Raw genomic sequence first — 15986 nt, 5'->3', positions numbered from 1 at the left:
CTTCTCACATGAATTTTCTACAATCTAACTTCAGTTCACGACCTCACCATCTGTGTCGCCAATTCCCTTTGTCTCCAGAATGTGCGTACACACGTCTCAAAGTTTGCTTAAAGGTGCGCACATTTTCCCGTCAAGTTTGTTTTTTATAGATCACAACCTTTGCGCGAAAACTGGCGTACGCAAGTTTCCAGCCCCGTTTTGTGCGTACGCACGCTTTATAAATGAGACCCCTGGTTTATTGTGTTGTTTCGGCTGCCAAAAAAAAAATAAAAATAATTAGAAGAAAACCATCAGCTTCAATTCATCAAGTCATTTGTTTCTCCATCAATGTTAAAAACTTTGCATGCAGTAGTGTCTACTTGGGGATTTGCTTAAATCTATGTACTCATAAAATACATCTACATACATATAAGTTGTGCAAACCAGACCAATCGGTTTCTCAATACATTCCTTCACTAAACACCTTGGAGTGATGAATACACTTAAATTTCACAAAATCCGTAAGAGAAAAAAAGAGATACATGGATCTGTGGAAAAAGCAATGGCAGTGAAAATCAGCATGAGCAGCTTATATAGGAAATGTGTCCAGTTTTTTTTTTTTTTTTCTTTTTTTTGCATGGAAACTTGGCGGTCATGTCCGACTCACCGTGCATCAAAATAGAGAATCAAGCACCGTTGTAGAGATTACAAAATTACAAATTTTTTAAAAAAAACTGTGCATGGAGATAGACTGAAATTCAGAAAGTCTGTTAGATATATAAAGCAAGGATAATATATATTAGGTTGTAGTTCATGGTGAAATCCATAACGCTGTGCTAATCGAAGAAAGTGCCTTCAGGAAAGATCAGAACAGGCTCCTCGTTGGAAAGTGGGACTAGACACTGCTTCCGACGTGAGATTCTCTTGTATCTCTGTCTGAGCATCTCTTTCTCTTCGCTGCTGCAGGGTTCACTGAATGGTATACACACACGTTCTTCCTGTACTTCAGCAACCGGGGCAGACATCACCACCACACTGGATTCACCATTGGAGACCTTTTAAACAACGAAGTAGATGAGTTCCTGTTCTTACTTTATATGTATCAGTTTCTATGTGAGCGTAACTAACCTTAGGAGCAATGCAAAGCCTCTTGCACCCTGATCTGGAGACGGGATTGGAAACAGTGGAGGTCTGCTGAGGGGTGGACAGAGAAAGCTTCATTTTCCTCTCTGGAGACAAAACCAAACAAAATCGATCACCGTCTTGGTGGCCGTCAAATTATTTTTTATCCAAGGTCTCATTTACCGTGCTTATATATTTTGAAGCCGAAGTACAATCAGCAAAGTTTGCTAATAAGCATCCACTCTGCTCTTATTATGGATGAATCGGAATGAATGAAAAGAGAATAATCTGGAAACCCATGTTTACCCACCTGTAGTGCAGACTGTAGCTTTCTTAGGATCAGCCACAAATCGCTTCTGTTGCTGGAGAGAAACAAAACCTGTCAGTTTTTATTTACAGAGAATGACAAGGATGCCAAGAACACAGATCAAAACAAGAGACAAGGTATAGTTTAGACTTAAACTCCCTGCTTCCTGCCTTAACGATTCAAATCCTGGAATAAAATGAGTGTGATCTTTGGAGATGGTGATGAACCGTGTGTCCTCTCTGTCTGGACTGTGAGAAGGAGGAGAGGGAAAAAGTGGCTTACTTGTTGGTTACAGACTTGCATGGCTTGTGGGAAAGAGGAGGCCGATGGATCAACGGCAGTCTGCGGCAGGGTCGGGGAAGAGAACAGGTCATGGCCACGTTTGTGAAGAAACTTAAAGGTTAAGCCTTAAAAGTAGTTTTAAATACAGAGAAAGATTTCTGTTCACCTTGTACACCTGGTCTAATGTCAGACAGCGGTTTGCTTCATGTTTAATGGTCCAGTAGGAGATCTTGCCGTCTGGTGTGCTCTCTCTGATGAACATGTCGTGCGAGGAAAGGTTATGGCGAATGGAGTTCTAATAGGAAGAGAAAAAAGAAAACAGATAAAACATACAGTAATAACACAGTAATTCATTTCCCTTAGATGATAAAAATAATAAAGTCTGCTCACATAGGATTAAAGTCAAATAAATATTTAAAAAAAAATAATTTGTTACCTTCCAGCCAGGTTTAGCTACATTTCTGAAGTAAGGGAAATGGTCTTCTATCCAGTTATAGATCTCCTTCAGTGTCATCATCTTATTTTTCTTGCTGTTGATTGCAAACTGGATCATAGCCATGTAGGAGTACGGTGGTCTTTCTGACAGAGGTCCCTTAACGGCACTCGGTTCTTCCTCTCTGTGTTGTGGCTAAAAAAAGGGAGACAGAATCTGTTGGGTTTTTTCTGTACAAGAATAAAAGAAAATCCAACAGCCTACAGGGTTTACATCTAAAGAACAGCCATCTTGTTAATGCTAAATGAAGTACAGTAAACACTGATGATATGGATTTAATCTAAAGTGAAATTTAAGGAAGTGTGTATGACTCTAGACTCTGTAGAAACGTGTAATGAGTCCGTTTGTGTTTTCCTTTTTGTCTGTCTGCTGCCTTGCTCTGTTAATTGTTTGCTCCGCCCACTCATTCCTTACCATGGACACTAATTGCATTCCATCTCTTCCCCAAGTGTTTTGTCTTTGTCTCTGATTGTCTCTGCTTTGTGATTGGTTCCTGTTTACTACATTTACTCTGTCTGTTCACTTCCCTGGTTGTGAGTCGTTGTTTAGTGTATTCTGTTGTCTGTTCCTGTTCCCTGTCCTGTTCAGTGTTCTGACCTGTTTTGCCTGCCTGTTTCTTGTTTTGTTCATTAAATTGGTAAAACTGCAATTGGATCCTCACTTGCCTTTGTCGCACCATGTCACATCGTGACAAAACGATACAGACTAAAAATTAGTGAGTGCAGAGAAATAATATGCTTTAGAAAAGGACTCCAAACAATATATAAACGATACCTCCTGGAGCTGTGGGCAGCCATCGAATTTCTCTTTGTCAGAGTCACTGGCACTTGTCACTGGCACTAACACAAACAGCAGAATGAACAACTGAATAAACACTAAGGAATAAAGAAGGAATAATATATAGGATACGCTGTATAAATTAGCACGTACATTCACTGTTTAGTAGAGTTTGGTCATTTCCAGCTGCACCTGCTTCAGGTCGGAGGAGATTTTTATTCTCTGATGTGGCCTGGAACAGAGCTTTAACTTCATCGTCAGATCTACATCTTCCAAACACAAAAATGAACTTGTTTGGCCCCGGAGTACCACCTTCCTTCCTCTTGGCATCCAGCGCATCGAGGACGCTCTGAAGACCGGCGGTTTCTGGTGTGGCGATCACTAGTGCTTCCGGCCTAGTGGGATGGTCCACAACTCGGATGCCGTCTTGTGCAGATGCAGAGACGGATTCTGCTCCAGACGCCGTAGAAGATTTGTTCTGTGTCTCGTCGGCTTTGTTTCTTTCCAACGGCCGTCTCCTCCTCGTGAGGATTATCGGCCTCCTGGGACTCCTCATCATCCTGTTCATGGCAGACTGGATACCTGAATAATTCATACAACGTAACAACAAAATAATGTTATCTCACATTTTATCATAGAAATAAAACCAACATTTCAATGTGGATAGATGTTTAAGGACCATCACCATAAATCCACGACCTTAACTCAACTTAACCAACAGCAGTAGCAGCTGATATTAACCTATAGAATCAGAATCAAATCAGACTCAGAATAAGAATCAGATTTATTGGCCAAGTGTGTTGACACACACAAGGAATTTGGTTCCAGCAGTTTGTGACTCTCAAAGGTACAGACATAACACAATACTATACAAGAAAACAATGCAGATGATGAGATACAATGTAGACAGAATGAGTATAAAATGTAGATATAGAATGAATAAAATATATAAAATATGGAATATAGACGATCAGTAATGTACATAACGTGTGGGAGTGCCAATAACAATATTGTGCAATATTATGCTTTTGTGCAATATACAGCAGCAGTAGTGTGTAATATATACAGATGATTTGGTGACTGACAGACCTGATAATGCAGTACTTATGATAAGAAGCAGTGAATGTAATTATGGTGAGTTGTTGATCAGGGTGATTGCCTGGGGAGAGAAACTGTTCCTGTGTCTGGCAGTTTTAGTAAGTAAAGTTCTGTAGCGCCTGCCCAAAGGGAGGAGCTGAAAGAGGTAATGTCCAGGGTGCGAAGGGTCAATGGTGATTTTTCCTGCCCGGTTTCTGGTTCTTGTGTCGTACAAGTCCTGGAGAGTGGGCAGGGGGGTGCCAATTATTTTTTCTGCTGTTCTAACGTGCGTTGCAGTCTGTTTTTGTCCTGTTTAGTTGCTGCACCAAACCAGATGGTGATGGATGTGCACAGGACAGATTCTATGACTGCAGTGTAGAACAGCATTAATAGCTCCTGTGGCAGACCATACTTCCTTAATTGACGTAGAAAGTACATCCTCTGCTGGGCCTTTCTGATGATAGAGTTTATGTTGCACTCCCATTTCTGGTCTTGGGAAATGTTAGTGCCCAGAAACTTGAAGGCCTCCACAGATGACATCGGGCTGTTGGATATTGCGAGGGGGGGTAGTGTTGGGGGTCTTTCCTAAAGTCCACTGTCATCTCCACAGTTTTGAGGGTGTTTAGCTCCAGACTGTTCTGACTGCACCATAGCATCAGCCGCTTAACTCCTGTCTGTATGCAGATTCATCGCCATCTTGGATGTGACCGATGAGCGTAGTATCATCTGCAAACCTCATACCTATTGTTGTTATTACTGATATTGCCTGTTGTACTGCGAGTCTGGAATTAAAGCTTGCAAATGGATCCTCAGCATTACGAGCCGTCATTACAGATAAAGTCACGGGCCAAACTGAATATTTATTGAAAAATTAACTACAACTGATATGTAATGTTCAACCCTTTTTATATGGAAACAAACTTTAGTTTTGCTTGAAGACAGGATTTAGAACAACCAGAGCTTGATATTACAAACACATAAGAAATTAAATTTGAAATAAAAGACACATCAGTGGTGTTAATTTCTTATTTAAATAAATAAAATAAATTATGCATCTCACTGTATCATTTTAAGTTCCTTTTTGAAGTGGATCTTTTTCAAAACCAAGAACAAAACCAAAGATAATTATTTCATTCAATGAAAATCCAACTTTTTTTGACTATTAACAGTTCATGCCTTGGAGTAGAAAAAGTGCATAAAGAAAACATATAGTCAAACTCAGTTTTCTACATACTGATTTACTCTCACATTGATCTGCACATTGATCACATTGATTCTTGCCTTTTATCTGGGCACACGATGTCGCAAACTTTGACCATACACTTTTTGACAAACTCCCTCATTAAAGGTGCCCTTCCACACAAAACCATTTCTACATGGATTTTTTGATATGTGTTAGGTCCATATGTGTTTGTGTTGTGTCGTGAATTTGAAAACGAAATGCTACCTCCCCGGTCAGTTCTAGCCACTTAAAAGAAATAAGGGGAGAAATCAGGTCAGTTGGAAAAGCTGGTCATTCTGACATCGTAATGATTGAGCTCATTACTATTCATGAGCTCTCCCACTTGAGACCACGCCCCCAGAATTCGTGTAGCTCAGTGAGTTTCCTATACAGCAAGGATGGCTGAACGTCAACGGGCTTGTGCTCTATGCAGGAATAGAAGTTCAACAATGCACATGTTGCCCAAGAACCCAGAGTTGAGGTTGAAATGGCTTCAGTTCATTTTTGGAACAATGCCACACCAGGATCATTCTAACTTAGTTCTCTGTTCAACGCATTTTGAAGAGAGAGACTTCATCAACATTGGAGAGTACAGCAAAGGCTTAACGAAACGGTTGCGGTCGAAGCCTGGAGCAGTACCATCGCGGCAGTCTACTGCCAGTGCCCAGCCCGTAAGTGATTGTAAACAAAGTTCCTCTAGCCTTATTTCGCTGGGTGAATGAATAGTCATGCTCTCATATCCTAGCGGTTAGCCAATCGGGGCCAAGCAGCATAGCTCATTTGAATATTCATGAGAACTGGCGCAAACCGAGCTGTCTTCCTTCAGGCTTTCTATACCACACTAGAATGGCTTGACACAAGGTGACCAAGGCGTTTTTTCCACAAAAAAAATGTTAGAGTCCATGGTAAACTTCAGACATTACCACAAAAGTAATGAAATACGTGTGGCAGGGCACCTTTAAAGGGTCGGGGAGATTTTGCAGTCTGCTGCCACAATAAAGCTTTACAGCCTTTACAGCAGCTTCACTTTTTGATTTTGCTTTCATGAACATAGTCTGCCGCGAAACCCGACTTTTTTTTTCATCTCCTCCACCTTCTGGAGCTTCTTCCAGGTCCTTATACTTCTCATAATGTTTTGTTTCATATTTTATGTTATATTCTTTCGAACTGTGAGCTCGAGCTGTTGATACTTCGCATGCTTGAATCACTGAACCGATACAGCGAATCATCAGTACACTGAACTGAGAACTGTTTCTTTTTCAGACGCGTCCGACATACTGAGAACCAATTAGCTGTTGATACTGCGCATGCGTGAACTTCTTCTTTCGGCTTTTCGCTTCAGGGGTCGCCACAGCGAATCATCTCTCTCCACCTATCCCTATCTTCGGCATCCTCAACACTTCCTCATCCTCAGCACCCACTAGCTTCAAATGCTCATTAATTACATACATATACCTCCTCTTTGGCCTTCCTCATTGCCTCCTGCCTGGCAGCTCCATGTCCAACATTCTCCTATGCCAATCCCTGATGCAGTCCCACCTCCACTTTGAACTCCTCTGTCTGACCTACTGCACACCTCACCACTGTCCTGCACCTCTCATACATGTCCTGCACCACTCTAACATACTTCTCTGCTACTCCTGACTTCCTCATACAGTACCACAGCTCTTCTCTTGGCACCCTGTCATACGCTTTCTCTAAGTCTACAAACACACAGTGCAACTCCCTCTGACCATCCCTATACTTCTCCATCAACATTCTCAGAGCAAAAATTGCATCTGTTGTGCTCTTTCTGGTCATGAAGCCATACTGCTGCTCACAAATTTACTCTACCTTCCTTAACTTAGCTTCCACTACTCTTTCCCACAGCTTCATTGTATGGCTCATCAACTTTATCCCCCTATAGTTGCTGCAACTCTGCACGTCCCCCTTATTCTTAAAGATCGGCACTAACACACTCCTTATCCATTCTTCAGGCATCCTCTCACTTTCTAAAACCCTGTTGAACAAACTAGTTAAAAATTCCACTGCTGCCTCTCCTAGACACTTCCAGACCTCTACCGGGATGTCGCCAGGACCAACTGCCTTTCCACATTTCATCCTCTTCAAAGCCTTTCTGACTTCATCTTTTCTAATCTTATCTACTTCCTGTTCCACAGAGTTCAACCCTTCTACTCTTTTTCCCTCTCATTTTTCTCATTCATCAGCTCCTCAAAGTATTCCTTCCATCTCCTCTGTAGGGGAGACCGGGGCTGGTTGTCTCACAGGTTGGTTGTCACATTGCTTATCCCAGACACACTAGATGGCGCTGTGGTAAAATTTTGATATCAATCTGTCAGCCTTTGATAGCTTACTCATTTGCACTTGTAATTTTGCTGAGTAGACACAAAACATTGAGGTGAGGAGACAATTTTTTATTTTCATGGGTCAGAGTAAATTTTCATGTTGGTGTTGTTTTTGTGTTGAGAGCTTGTAGGATATTAGTCATTCAAAAACAAAACACTCATTAAAAAGCCAAAAGTAGTAGCTTTATTTTGAGTCATATTTTAGCTATCAAGTAAAAGCCATGTGGCAGCTAGCTTAGCATGTTTGTCAAGAAGTCAGTTGGGGATGGTTGTCTCATAGCTTGCAGGGTTGGATGGCACATGTGACAACCAACCCCTCAAGTATTAGATTCAGCCATGCATTTGATTATATTGTCTTCTGGTACAGTAGGTTCCTGTCTTTTGTATACTATCTGCTTAACTCACTTTGTTCTAGAGTAGTGTAAAAAAAAAAAAAAAAACCTTTGACACTTTTTCATTGTAACTTTGAACAAATGTTTTAAACTCATGGTATCTTAAGTATGTAACCTAGTGAGCCAGCATTAATGTATTCAATGTTAGAGATTTAAGCACTTATGTACGTCGCTCTGGATAAGGGCGTGTGCCAAATGCTGTAAATGTAAATGTATTAGAATTTGTTTTCTTTTTCCACTGAGAATGTCAGACAGTGATATATTGTGTCTTTGTTGGTAGAATGGTCAGGAACTTCAAGAGAAAGACAAACAGGGGCAGAACACCAGCAGAAATATGCTTTTGGCTGTGAGGCAGGTGAAGCTAGAAGGCAAAAGCATATGTATCACAGCTAAAGAATTTGATATTAACTACATTGACCCGTTACTGCCAGAAAATGTCAAATGATGACATCCAGGGTGAAGCTACCACTTTCTCAGTGCCAGTTGCCTTTGAGATCTATTATGGTCTCTCTCCCAAAGAAGTGTGCAGTCTGGCTTACCAGTTTTCAGTGTCACAGCAAATTAATAGCAAGTCCAGGGAAGTATGGCTCAGATGTGTTCGCTGCCAAATGTGGGCATACAAAGATTGTAAATCTTTGGCAATCCAGGGGCATACATTTGTCACAACTGTGATTCTTGTGACTCTGAATGAAGCACAGCCTGTGCTTTGCAGTGTTTCCTACTTTAGTACAAATTTTTAAGAGTATTGGACATGTGGACCTTTTAAGACTGTTGGTCTGTTTGTTTTTGTTTGCTGTTATGCAACTTACATAATGAATTGATAATAAAGAGGTTTTAGCACTAAAAATTATTTAATTTTACTTCTCAACACAGTAGACAATTCACCCACTTTAATCCCATTGTTTAAACATAAGGGGCATTGATGACATAGGGGTGATCATAGGGGTGGTATTCACATCGAAACTTATTTGCAGTTTCTAGCTTAAAAAACTTAAAAAGTTACACATTATCTATTTAGATCCCAATTTATCACTGAAATCCTATTGAACCTCTATAGGGACAACCAACCCCGTAATGGGGTTGGTTGTCACATTGTGTCAGAGTGTCTTTGATGGTTAATTACTTCATGTTACAATACATTCTAAAAGTAAAAAGTATACACATTTAAAGCCAAGACCCCAAGTTTTCATTTAATTGTAGGAATTAATGCTGAGTAAGAACTGTGAGTAAAAATTGTGACAACCAACTCCGGTCTCCCCTACAACCTCCTCATTTGTGAGCACCCTGACACACACACGCTCCCGACACACGCTTCCACACACTCTCACACACGTTCCCGACACACACACTTTAACATACAAGCTCCCGTCACACACGCTCCCACACACGCTCCCGTCACAAACTCACACACGCTCCCGACACACGCTCACACACACGCTTCAGACACAAACACTCTCACATATAAGCTCCCGTCACACACTCTCACTTCACGCTCCCAACACTCACGTTCACACACATGCTCCCGACACACACTCACACACACGCCTCCGACACACACACTCTCACACACACGCTTCCGGTCACACACTCACACACACGCGCTCCCGACACACGGTCACACACACGCGCTCCCGACACACGCTCCCGACATACACACACTCTCACAAACCTGTACAAACTCCCGTCACACACACTCTCTCACACAATCTCACACACGCTCCCGACATACACACACTCTCACAAACCTGTACAAACTCCCGTCACACACTCTCACACACACACACCCTTCATACACCCTACACTGCATTCACGCTTCAGTCAAACACACTTCCCTATAAACACGCTCCCAATATCGCTGTCAAAAAAATCACCCTTTTCTGCTCCATGTCAGACGTACAGTTACAGTTATATGAATGTGTGTTTGTGTGTACAGGAGAGTGTCGATGGCTTGGCACATCAAGTGAGTCTGGCAGTATATCGACTAGCTGGAGGAGTTGGAGAAGAGCCCAAGCCTTTAAAGTGATGCTGAGTGACATAAACACTACATTAATAGATGATCTTCTGATTTGATGCTGATGCTGCACTTCAATGTTTGCACTTTGCCTTCATGTTTTTATGAACTGTGAAAAGTTTAGTTTTTGTACTATGATATTAAAGAAAAAAGAAGAAATCTTTTGAAATCAGCAATAAAAGATAATGATATCATAATATTGTCAGATTGCTTTTTGTCATCGGGGCAATAACTTTCTGAGATTCAGGAACAGATGCTTTGCAGTCATGTTTATTTCAGGCATGTGGTTGAACAGAGCCAACAGAGGTTAAAAGCTAGAATACAGTGCATTAGCGGTTTAGTCTTCACACACCGGCACCATGAGGTGAGTTTTATTTGCGATATCAGTGTCACATCTCTGATACACAGCTCATTCTCCTCTTTACTAACAATCACTAACAATTAGAAAAGGAATAATGTGTATGTGTGTAAAATCAGCTAAGGTGATACGGAAATGTAAAGATCTGATGATGATGTAATAAAGAATGGCTAGTGGAGGGAAGAAATGAACATATAGTAGAGAGAGATCTAGTGTGAGGTCAGGTTACTCTTCTGTCTCGTCTGCTGCTCCGGAGATGGTGATGGTGCGCTCTTGTGTGTCTTTCTGGATGACGTCCTCGTCTGTCTTAACTGTTCTAAACAAAAGTTCGATAGCATCAAGAAATGCTACACAGAATCATAATGCGTGTCACGTATTAAATCAACAGGATGATCGGAATCGTAATTATATCTATTTTCACTTAGTTTAGTTCTTCAGTTCCCCTTAGAAAGCACCATAAAATTTGTAGATGTTTCTTTGAAGACAAAAATAATAAGCAGCATCTTGCTCAAAAGTTTTCACACCCCTGGGTCTTAATGTATGGTGTTACCTTTACTTGAACTGATTCAGTTTGTCTTTAGAGCTTTATGTAAATATATGTGATGTGAAATAGGTTATTCAGGAGAAAACTACTTTAAAAAAATGATTTTTTAAATGAAAAAAAAAATCTGTAACATGTTACGTAACGTAAACTTATGACCCCGTCTCTATATCATGGCTATATGAATGCATTCATGCTGTATGTGTGATCACCAGGATACTTTTACCTAATGAGGACGGTCTTCCTCTCTGTCAGTTCTACGGCCTGCTCGTGAGAGAATTCCTCCTTAGTTTCCTGGTTGCCGTTAGAAGACTGCGATGGCTTGAAGGCCACTGCAGCTGCTCCACCAGCCGGTTCAGCCAAAGCTCCACTCACCCTCACCCCTGAGGTGCTGAGACTCGCAGAGATGCTGGCACTCATCAGAGACATGCCTTGCACCATTGTTGACAAACGGGAGTCCTCGCCTTCGATCAGCTTCCTGAAGAAGCAAAACAAACACCACTGATTTACTGTGGACACAATTCTCCTTGTCCTCAATATTGTTTTAAGGTACAATTGTTAATATTTTTCTGTCATACTTTCATACAAAGTACAAGCATGATAAATAATAATTAACTGGATGAGAATACTATTTTGCATTTAAGTCTTCCATTAGTCATTTTAGAGACACTATCATTATTGTAACAGTAGGAGCAATGAGGACGGAGAATGGAGGACGGCTTTGTGTAAGGAGTCGGATCAATGAGTTAAAAAAAAAGTCTAAAGATCCATCCTAATTCTTACTGAAAATACTGCAGTAAAAGTAAGTACTCTTTTTGATTGTGTAGCAAATGAAAATACAGGATACTGGGACACACTGACACGTCATGTAACGGAAGAGAGCATTGTTGCCTAGTAACGCACACCGCTACCTCATACTTTCAGCTTTTCTTTATTTATTAATCATCCATACTTTATCATTTCATTGTGACTTCATTTACTCTACCTGTAGGTGGTGATCTCGATCTCAAGAGCCATCTTCACATTGAGGAGATCCTGATATTCTTTCAGCAGCAGAGTGATCTTCTCTTTCACTGTCTTCATTTCCAGCTTCAGAGCCTCGATACGGGCCTAAAAAGCACACCACCGTGAGCACGGATTAGCATTAATCAGACTTAAAGCGTTCTGTTAATCCGACTAAAACAAATAGACTCACTCAGACGGTTCTGTTGTATCATGTACATCTCTCTCTTATTGTAATGTTTAATGTGTTTCAAATACATCTGCTTTATTCTCACCTGTAAATCTTCTTCCTCCTTTCTGTATTTCTCTTGGTTGTCACGGATCTGAGCCAGCAAAGTCTCATACCTGTTGTTAAGTGAATCCAGCTCCCGCTGTTTGTTCTGAATCTATGGACACAAACACAGATGGAGATGGAGATGAGATGAGATGAGATGAGATAAGATGAGAGTAAAGTATAGAGTAGAGAAATGTACTAACATCCTTCTTGTAGCCCACAACTTCTTCTCTAATTCCCCGTACGGATTCCACATGTCTTGCTGATGCCGTGTTCAAGTCCTGGAATTTGGTCTTGTACCAGGCATCCATTTCCTGATGATGATCAGATAAAAGTAACAGATACAGAAGAAGCATACTGAGGTCACTTATTCTGAGGTAAATCAAAGTGCCACTAAGGAATGGAAGAGGGAAAAATATTTAAGCAAAATTTATCCTGCAGAGATCAGCGCTCAAAGCATAACACATTCAATCTGTGTTTGGGGTAAATGTTTTCTACCTGTAGGTTCCGGGCGGCGATGCTGTCGTACTGGGACTGGATCTCTTTGAGGGCAGATGCAAGGTCAGGAAGAGCGAAGGCCACTTCGACTTTAGATACAGTTTCATAAATCTGAGCCATCAGTTCCTCGATTTCCTGAACAAGTATGTTGTTATGTTTTAAAATATGTTTAAAATAATAGAAATGCAGAAAATCATTCAGCTATCCATCCATTTTCTGTGCCACGTCTCCTACACATGGATTACGGGATATATGTAACAGCAGAAATTCGGTGTGTTCTTGAAACAGCTACCTGTTTGTGAATCCTCTGAAGGAACTCCATCTCCACCTCAAGGTTCTCTAGCTGTTTCTCCAGAGCAATGCGGGCCGCAGTGGCAGCATCCACATCCTGTCAGGCAAACAGCAATACATTCGATTACATTTTATTCGAAGGACATTGTCATTTAATTAACACTCAGGTGTTATCAGTGTTATCCGAATTCCATAAGAGGTTGTCAATCATGAGTCATTTTTCATGTTAAGCCATTGATGAAAGTTCTGTGCTATGTGTCACAGGAATTCGAGTTAGATATGATTCGATATTGTTAGCATCACTACTGAACTCACAGGCTTGAAAGCTTCAATGTCCTGTTCTGCCTTTTTCCTGGCTTCCAGTGCCTCCTCATACCTGGACTTGATCATCTCCAGCTGCGCAGTCATGGCCTCCTTAGCAGCAATGGAAAGATCCTTCAGGAAAGAGTTGTGTGTTACTGCAAATCAACAACTTTAATAACAACATGCTGACTGAGAAAAGTTTTTTTTTCTTTCTAATTTTGCATTCTCTGCTTACCCTCTGGGCTCTCATCTGGTCAGCGACCCTTCTGAGTTCTCTCAACTGCTCCTCATACATCATACGCAAGCCTGAGGGCTTCACATAGCGGCCCTTCAGGCCTTCAATCTCAGTCTCAAGCAGTTTGTTTTGCTGCTCCAGAGTACGCACCTGCAAATACACGTATCCAAAGTAATTACAGGCGTACTTAGGTAAAGCAGGAAAAGGTGAGTGGAGAAAGTAAACACTTCTAACGCATGTTACCTTTTCAATGTAGACAGCCAGGCGGTCATTGAGGGTGATCATCTCCTGTCGCTCACTTGTGCGTGTGGTTAGATAGTTCTGGTTGGCAGCAGAAGCAGCTTCCAGATCCAGTGCACCTCCGAGACCCATACCAGCACACAGAGCACTCATACTCACACTTCTGAAAGAGTATAGAAAGAAAAGAAAGAAAGAAAGAAAACAATTATATAGACTGAAATGCAAGTAAAGTAGATTAGAAGAAGTGGTTACAACATATCGATTAGAGTAAATAAAGTACGTGTAGAGTAAGAGAAGGAAGAGAGAAGTGTACTGTAAAGTAGATGTAGTGTAGAGCAGAGAAAGAGTACATTCAGTGTGGAGTGGCAGCAGAGAGAGAATAAAGAGTAACAGAGTAATGTAGAGAAGAAATGTGAGGATTGAAGAGTAGAGTAAGGTATCGTAGACTGGGATCACAGTACAGTAATGTAGAGTAGAATAATACAGAGTAAAGTAGAGCAGAAGTAGAATAGATTAGAGTATATAGACTTAGAGTAGAGTACAATAATGTACACAAGAGTAATGTAGAGTAGGTTAAGGACAGGCCAGAGTACAATACAATATATTACAGTACAGTACATTACACTGAGAGGAGAGTAGAATAGTAGTAGGTCATTATATAGATGAGAAAACTCAGCGGTGTTACCCGGTGAGGCGTGCACTGCGGGTGCCGGATGTAGCCCTTCGCATGCTGCGGCTATAGCTGGCAGACCGATGGCGGGTTTCACGTCTGCGTGGGCTCGGGCTCGAGACACGAATATGGCAGGTAGAAGATGAGGAGGCGAGGCCTTCAAAATGCCTACGGTACGAGGAGATGCGCTCTGGGCTGCGACTCATGGTGAGGCTGGAGTTTCCCTTTACAACTTCTGCGCTGGAGATAAAGAGCTGGAACTGGTTTGTGTCGCTCCTCAGTCCAGGAGGCAGTTTATATAGCCGCCTCAGCCTGATTGAGGAATGTCGAGTCTCAGTTTAACACCGAGATGAACCACTCAACCATCTAACGTGTCTTTGCAAAGAAGTTTTTCCTTGCTAGAAATAAACAGAATAACTGGCATCCATACGATAACTGTGCTGTGCATAACTGTGCTCCATCAGGAGAAATACTCAAAACATGGTAATCAGATATACGACCAAAAGTTTGTGTTCACCTGTCTGTCACCTGACTTATATGTGCTTATTAAACATCACATTCTATAGAATATACAGGTGCATCTGAATAAATTTGAATGTCAGGGGAAAGACTGTTTATTTCAGTAATTCATCTCAAATAGTGAAACTCATGTATTATATAAATTCAGTACACACAGACTAAAGTAGTTTAAGTCTTTGGTACTTTTAACTGTGATGATTTTGGCTCACATCTAACAAAAAACCCAATACTCAAAAAATTTGAATATAGTGACATGCCAATCAGCTAATCAACTCAAAACACCGCCAAAGGTTTCCCGAGCCATCAAAATGGTCTCTCAGTTTGGTTCACTAGGCTACACAATCATGGGGAAGACTGCTGATCTGACAGTTGTCCAGAAGGCAATCAATGACACCCTTCACAAGGAGGGTAAGCCACAAACTTTCATTGCCAATGAATATGGCTGTTCACAGAGTGCTGTATCCAAGCATGTTAACAGAAAGTTGAGTGAAAGGAAAAACTGTGCAAGAAGAAGATACACAAAGAACCGAGAGAACCGCAGACTTGAGAGGCTTGTCAAGCAGAAGGATTGGACAGGCTGAAGTCAAGGCATCGAGAGCCACCACACACAGACGTGTCTAGGAATTTGGCTGCAGTTGTCGTATTCCTCTTGTTAAGCCCTCCTGAACCACAGACAACGTCAAAGGCGTCTTAGCTGGGCTAAGGAGAAGAACTGGACTGTTGCCCAGGGGTCTAAAATCCTCTTTTCAGATTAGAGCAAGTTTTGTATTTCATTTGGAATCCAAGGTCCTAGAGTCTGGAGGAAGGGTGGAAAAGCTCATAGGCCAAGTTGCTTGAAGTCCATTGTTAGGTTTCCACAGTCTGTGATGATTTGTCAGGCATCATCGGGCATCGAGACAGGATACACCCTGGACGGAGTGCCAACCCATCGCAGGGCACACACACTCTCATTCACTCACAAAATCACCAATCAACCTACCATGCATGTCTTTGGACCGGGGGAGGAAACCGGAGTACCCGGAGAAAACCCCCGAGGCACGGGGAGAAC

General features: G+C 41.5%; 2 protein-coding genes across 5 annotated transcripts; both read right to left on the bottom strand.

Moving 5' to 3' along the window:
• Positions 1–295: 295 nt before the first annotated feature.
• On the bottom strand, positions 296–3773 carry LOC113645629 (forkhead box protein M1-like). Of its 4 annotated transcripts, none has more exons than XM_047803838.1 (9): positions 3646–3773; positions 3114–3542; positions 2958–3022; positions 2127–2318; positions 1857–1985; positions 1691–1750; positions 1412–1463; positions 1108–1208; positions 296–1034 (listed from the first exon to the last, which is right to left on the bottom strand). In XM_047803838.1, exons 2-9 carry the CDS (start codon positions 3526–3528, stop codon positions 816–818), a joined length of 1233 nt encoding a protein of 410 aa, XP_047659794.1. In that variant the 5' UTR covers positions 3529–3542; positions 3646–3773; the 3' UTR covers positions 296–815. The 4 variants fall into 4 exon arrangements, with proteins under 4 accessions (XP_047659794.1, XP_047659795.1, XP_047659796.1 ...); XM_047803839.1 differs by having other exon boundaries at positions 3660–3720; XM_047803840.1 differs by lacking the exon at positions 3646–3773 and having other exon boundaries at positions 1108–1173; positions 3114–3624.
• A 6488-nt stretch (positions 3774–10261) lies between these two features.
• ngs (notochord granular surface) lies at positions 10262–14835 on the bottom strand. Its single transcript, XM_047803845.1, has 11 exons — positions 14435–14835; positions 13753–13912; positions 13510–13659; positions 13287–13406; positions 12973–13068; positions 12681–12815; positions 12386–12496; positions 12184–12294; positions 11892–12016; positions 11133–11384; positions 10262–10681 (listed from the first exon to the last, which is right to left on the bottom strand). Exons 1-11 carry the CDS (start codon positions 14623–14625, stop codon positions 10591–10593), a joined length of 1542 nt encoding a protein of 513 aa, XP_047659801.1. The 5' UTR covers positions 14626–14835; the 3' UTR covers positions 10262–10590.
• Positions 14836–15986: the final 1151 nt, after the last annotated feature.

This window comes from Tachysurus fulvidraco, chromosome 19, assembly GCF_022655615.1.
Source record: "Tachysurus fulvidraco isolate hzauxx_2018 chromosome 19, HZAU_PFXX_2.0, whole genome shotgun sequence".
NCBI lineage: Eukaryota > Metazoa > Chordata > Actinopteri > Siluriformes > Bagridae > Tachysurus > Tachysurus fulvidraco.
The sequence above is the reverse complement of the archived record's forward strand: the minus strand, read 5'-3'. Positions and strand labels throughout refer to the sequence as shown.

Bases quoted from the DNA above. Each gene is read 5' to 3' on its own strand.
- LOC113645629 (XM_047803837.1), bottom strand. From the start codon at position 3,555: ATGAATTATTCAGGTATCCAGTCTGCCATGAACAGGATGATGAGGAGT. The intron at 3,023-3,113 runs GTACGTGCTAAT...TGTTTGTGTTAG, and splicing joins AACTCTACTAAACAGTGAAT to TGCCAGTGACAAGTGCCAGT. The intron at 1,464-1,690 runs GTAAGCCACTTT...GTTTCTCTCCAG, and splicing joins TGCAAGTCTGTAACCAACAA to CAACAGAAGCGATTTGTGGC.
- ngs (XM_047803845.1), bottom strand. From the start codon at position 14,625: ATGAGTCGCAGCCCAGAGCGCATCTCCTCGTACCGTAGGCATTTTGAA. The intron at 13,660-13,752 runs GTAACATGCGTT...GTGTATTTGCAG, and splicing joins TGGCTGTCTACATTGAAAAG to GTGCGTACTCTGGAGCAGCA. The intron at 12,816-12,972 runs GTAGCTGTTTCA...ATACTTGTTCAG, and splicing joins TTCAGAGGATTCACAAACAG to GAAATCGAGGAACTGATGGC.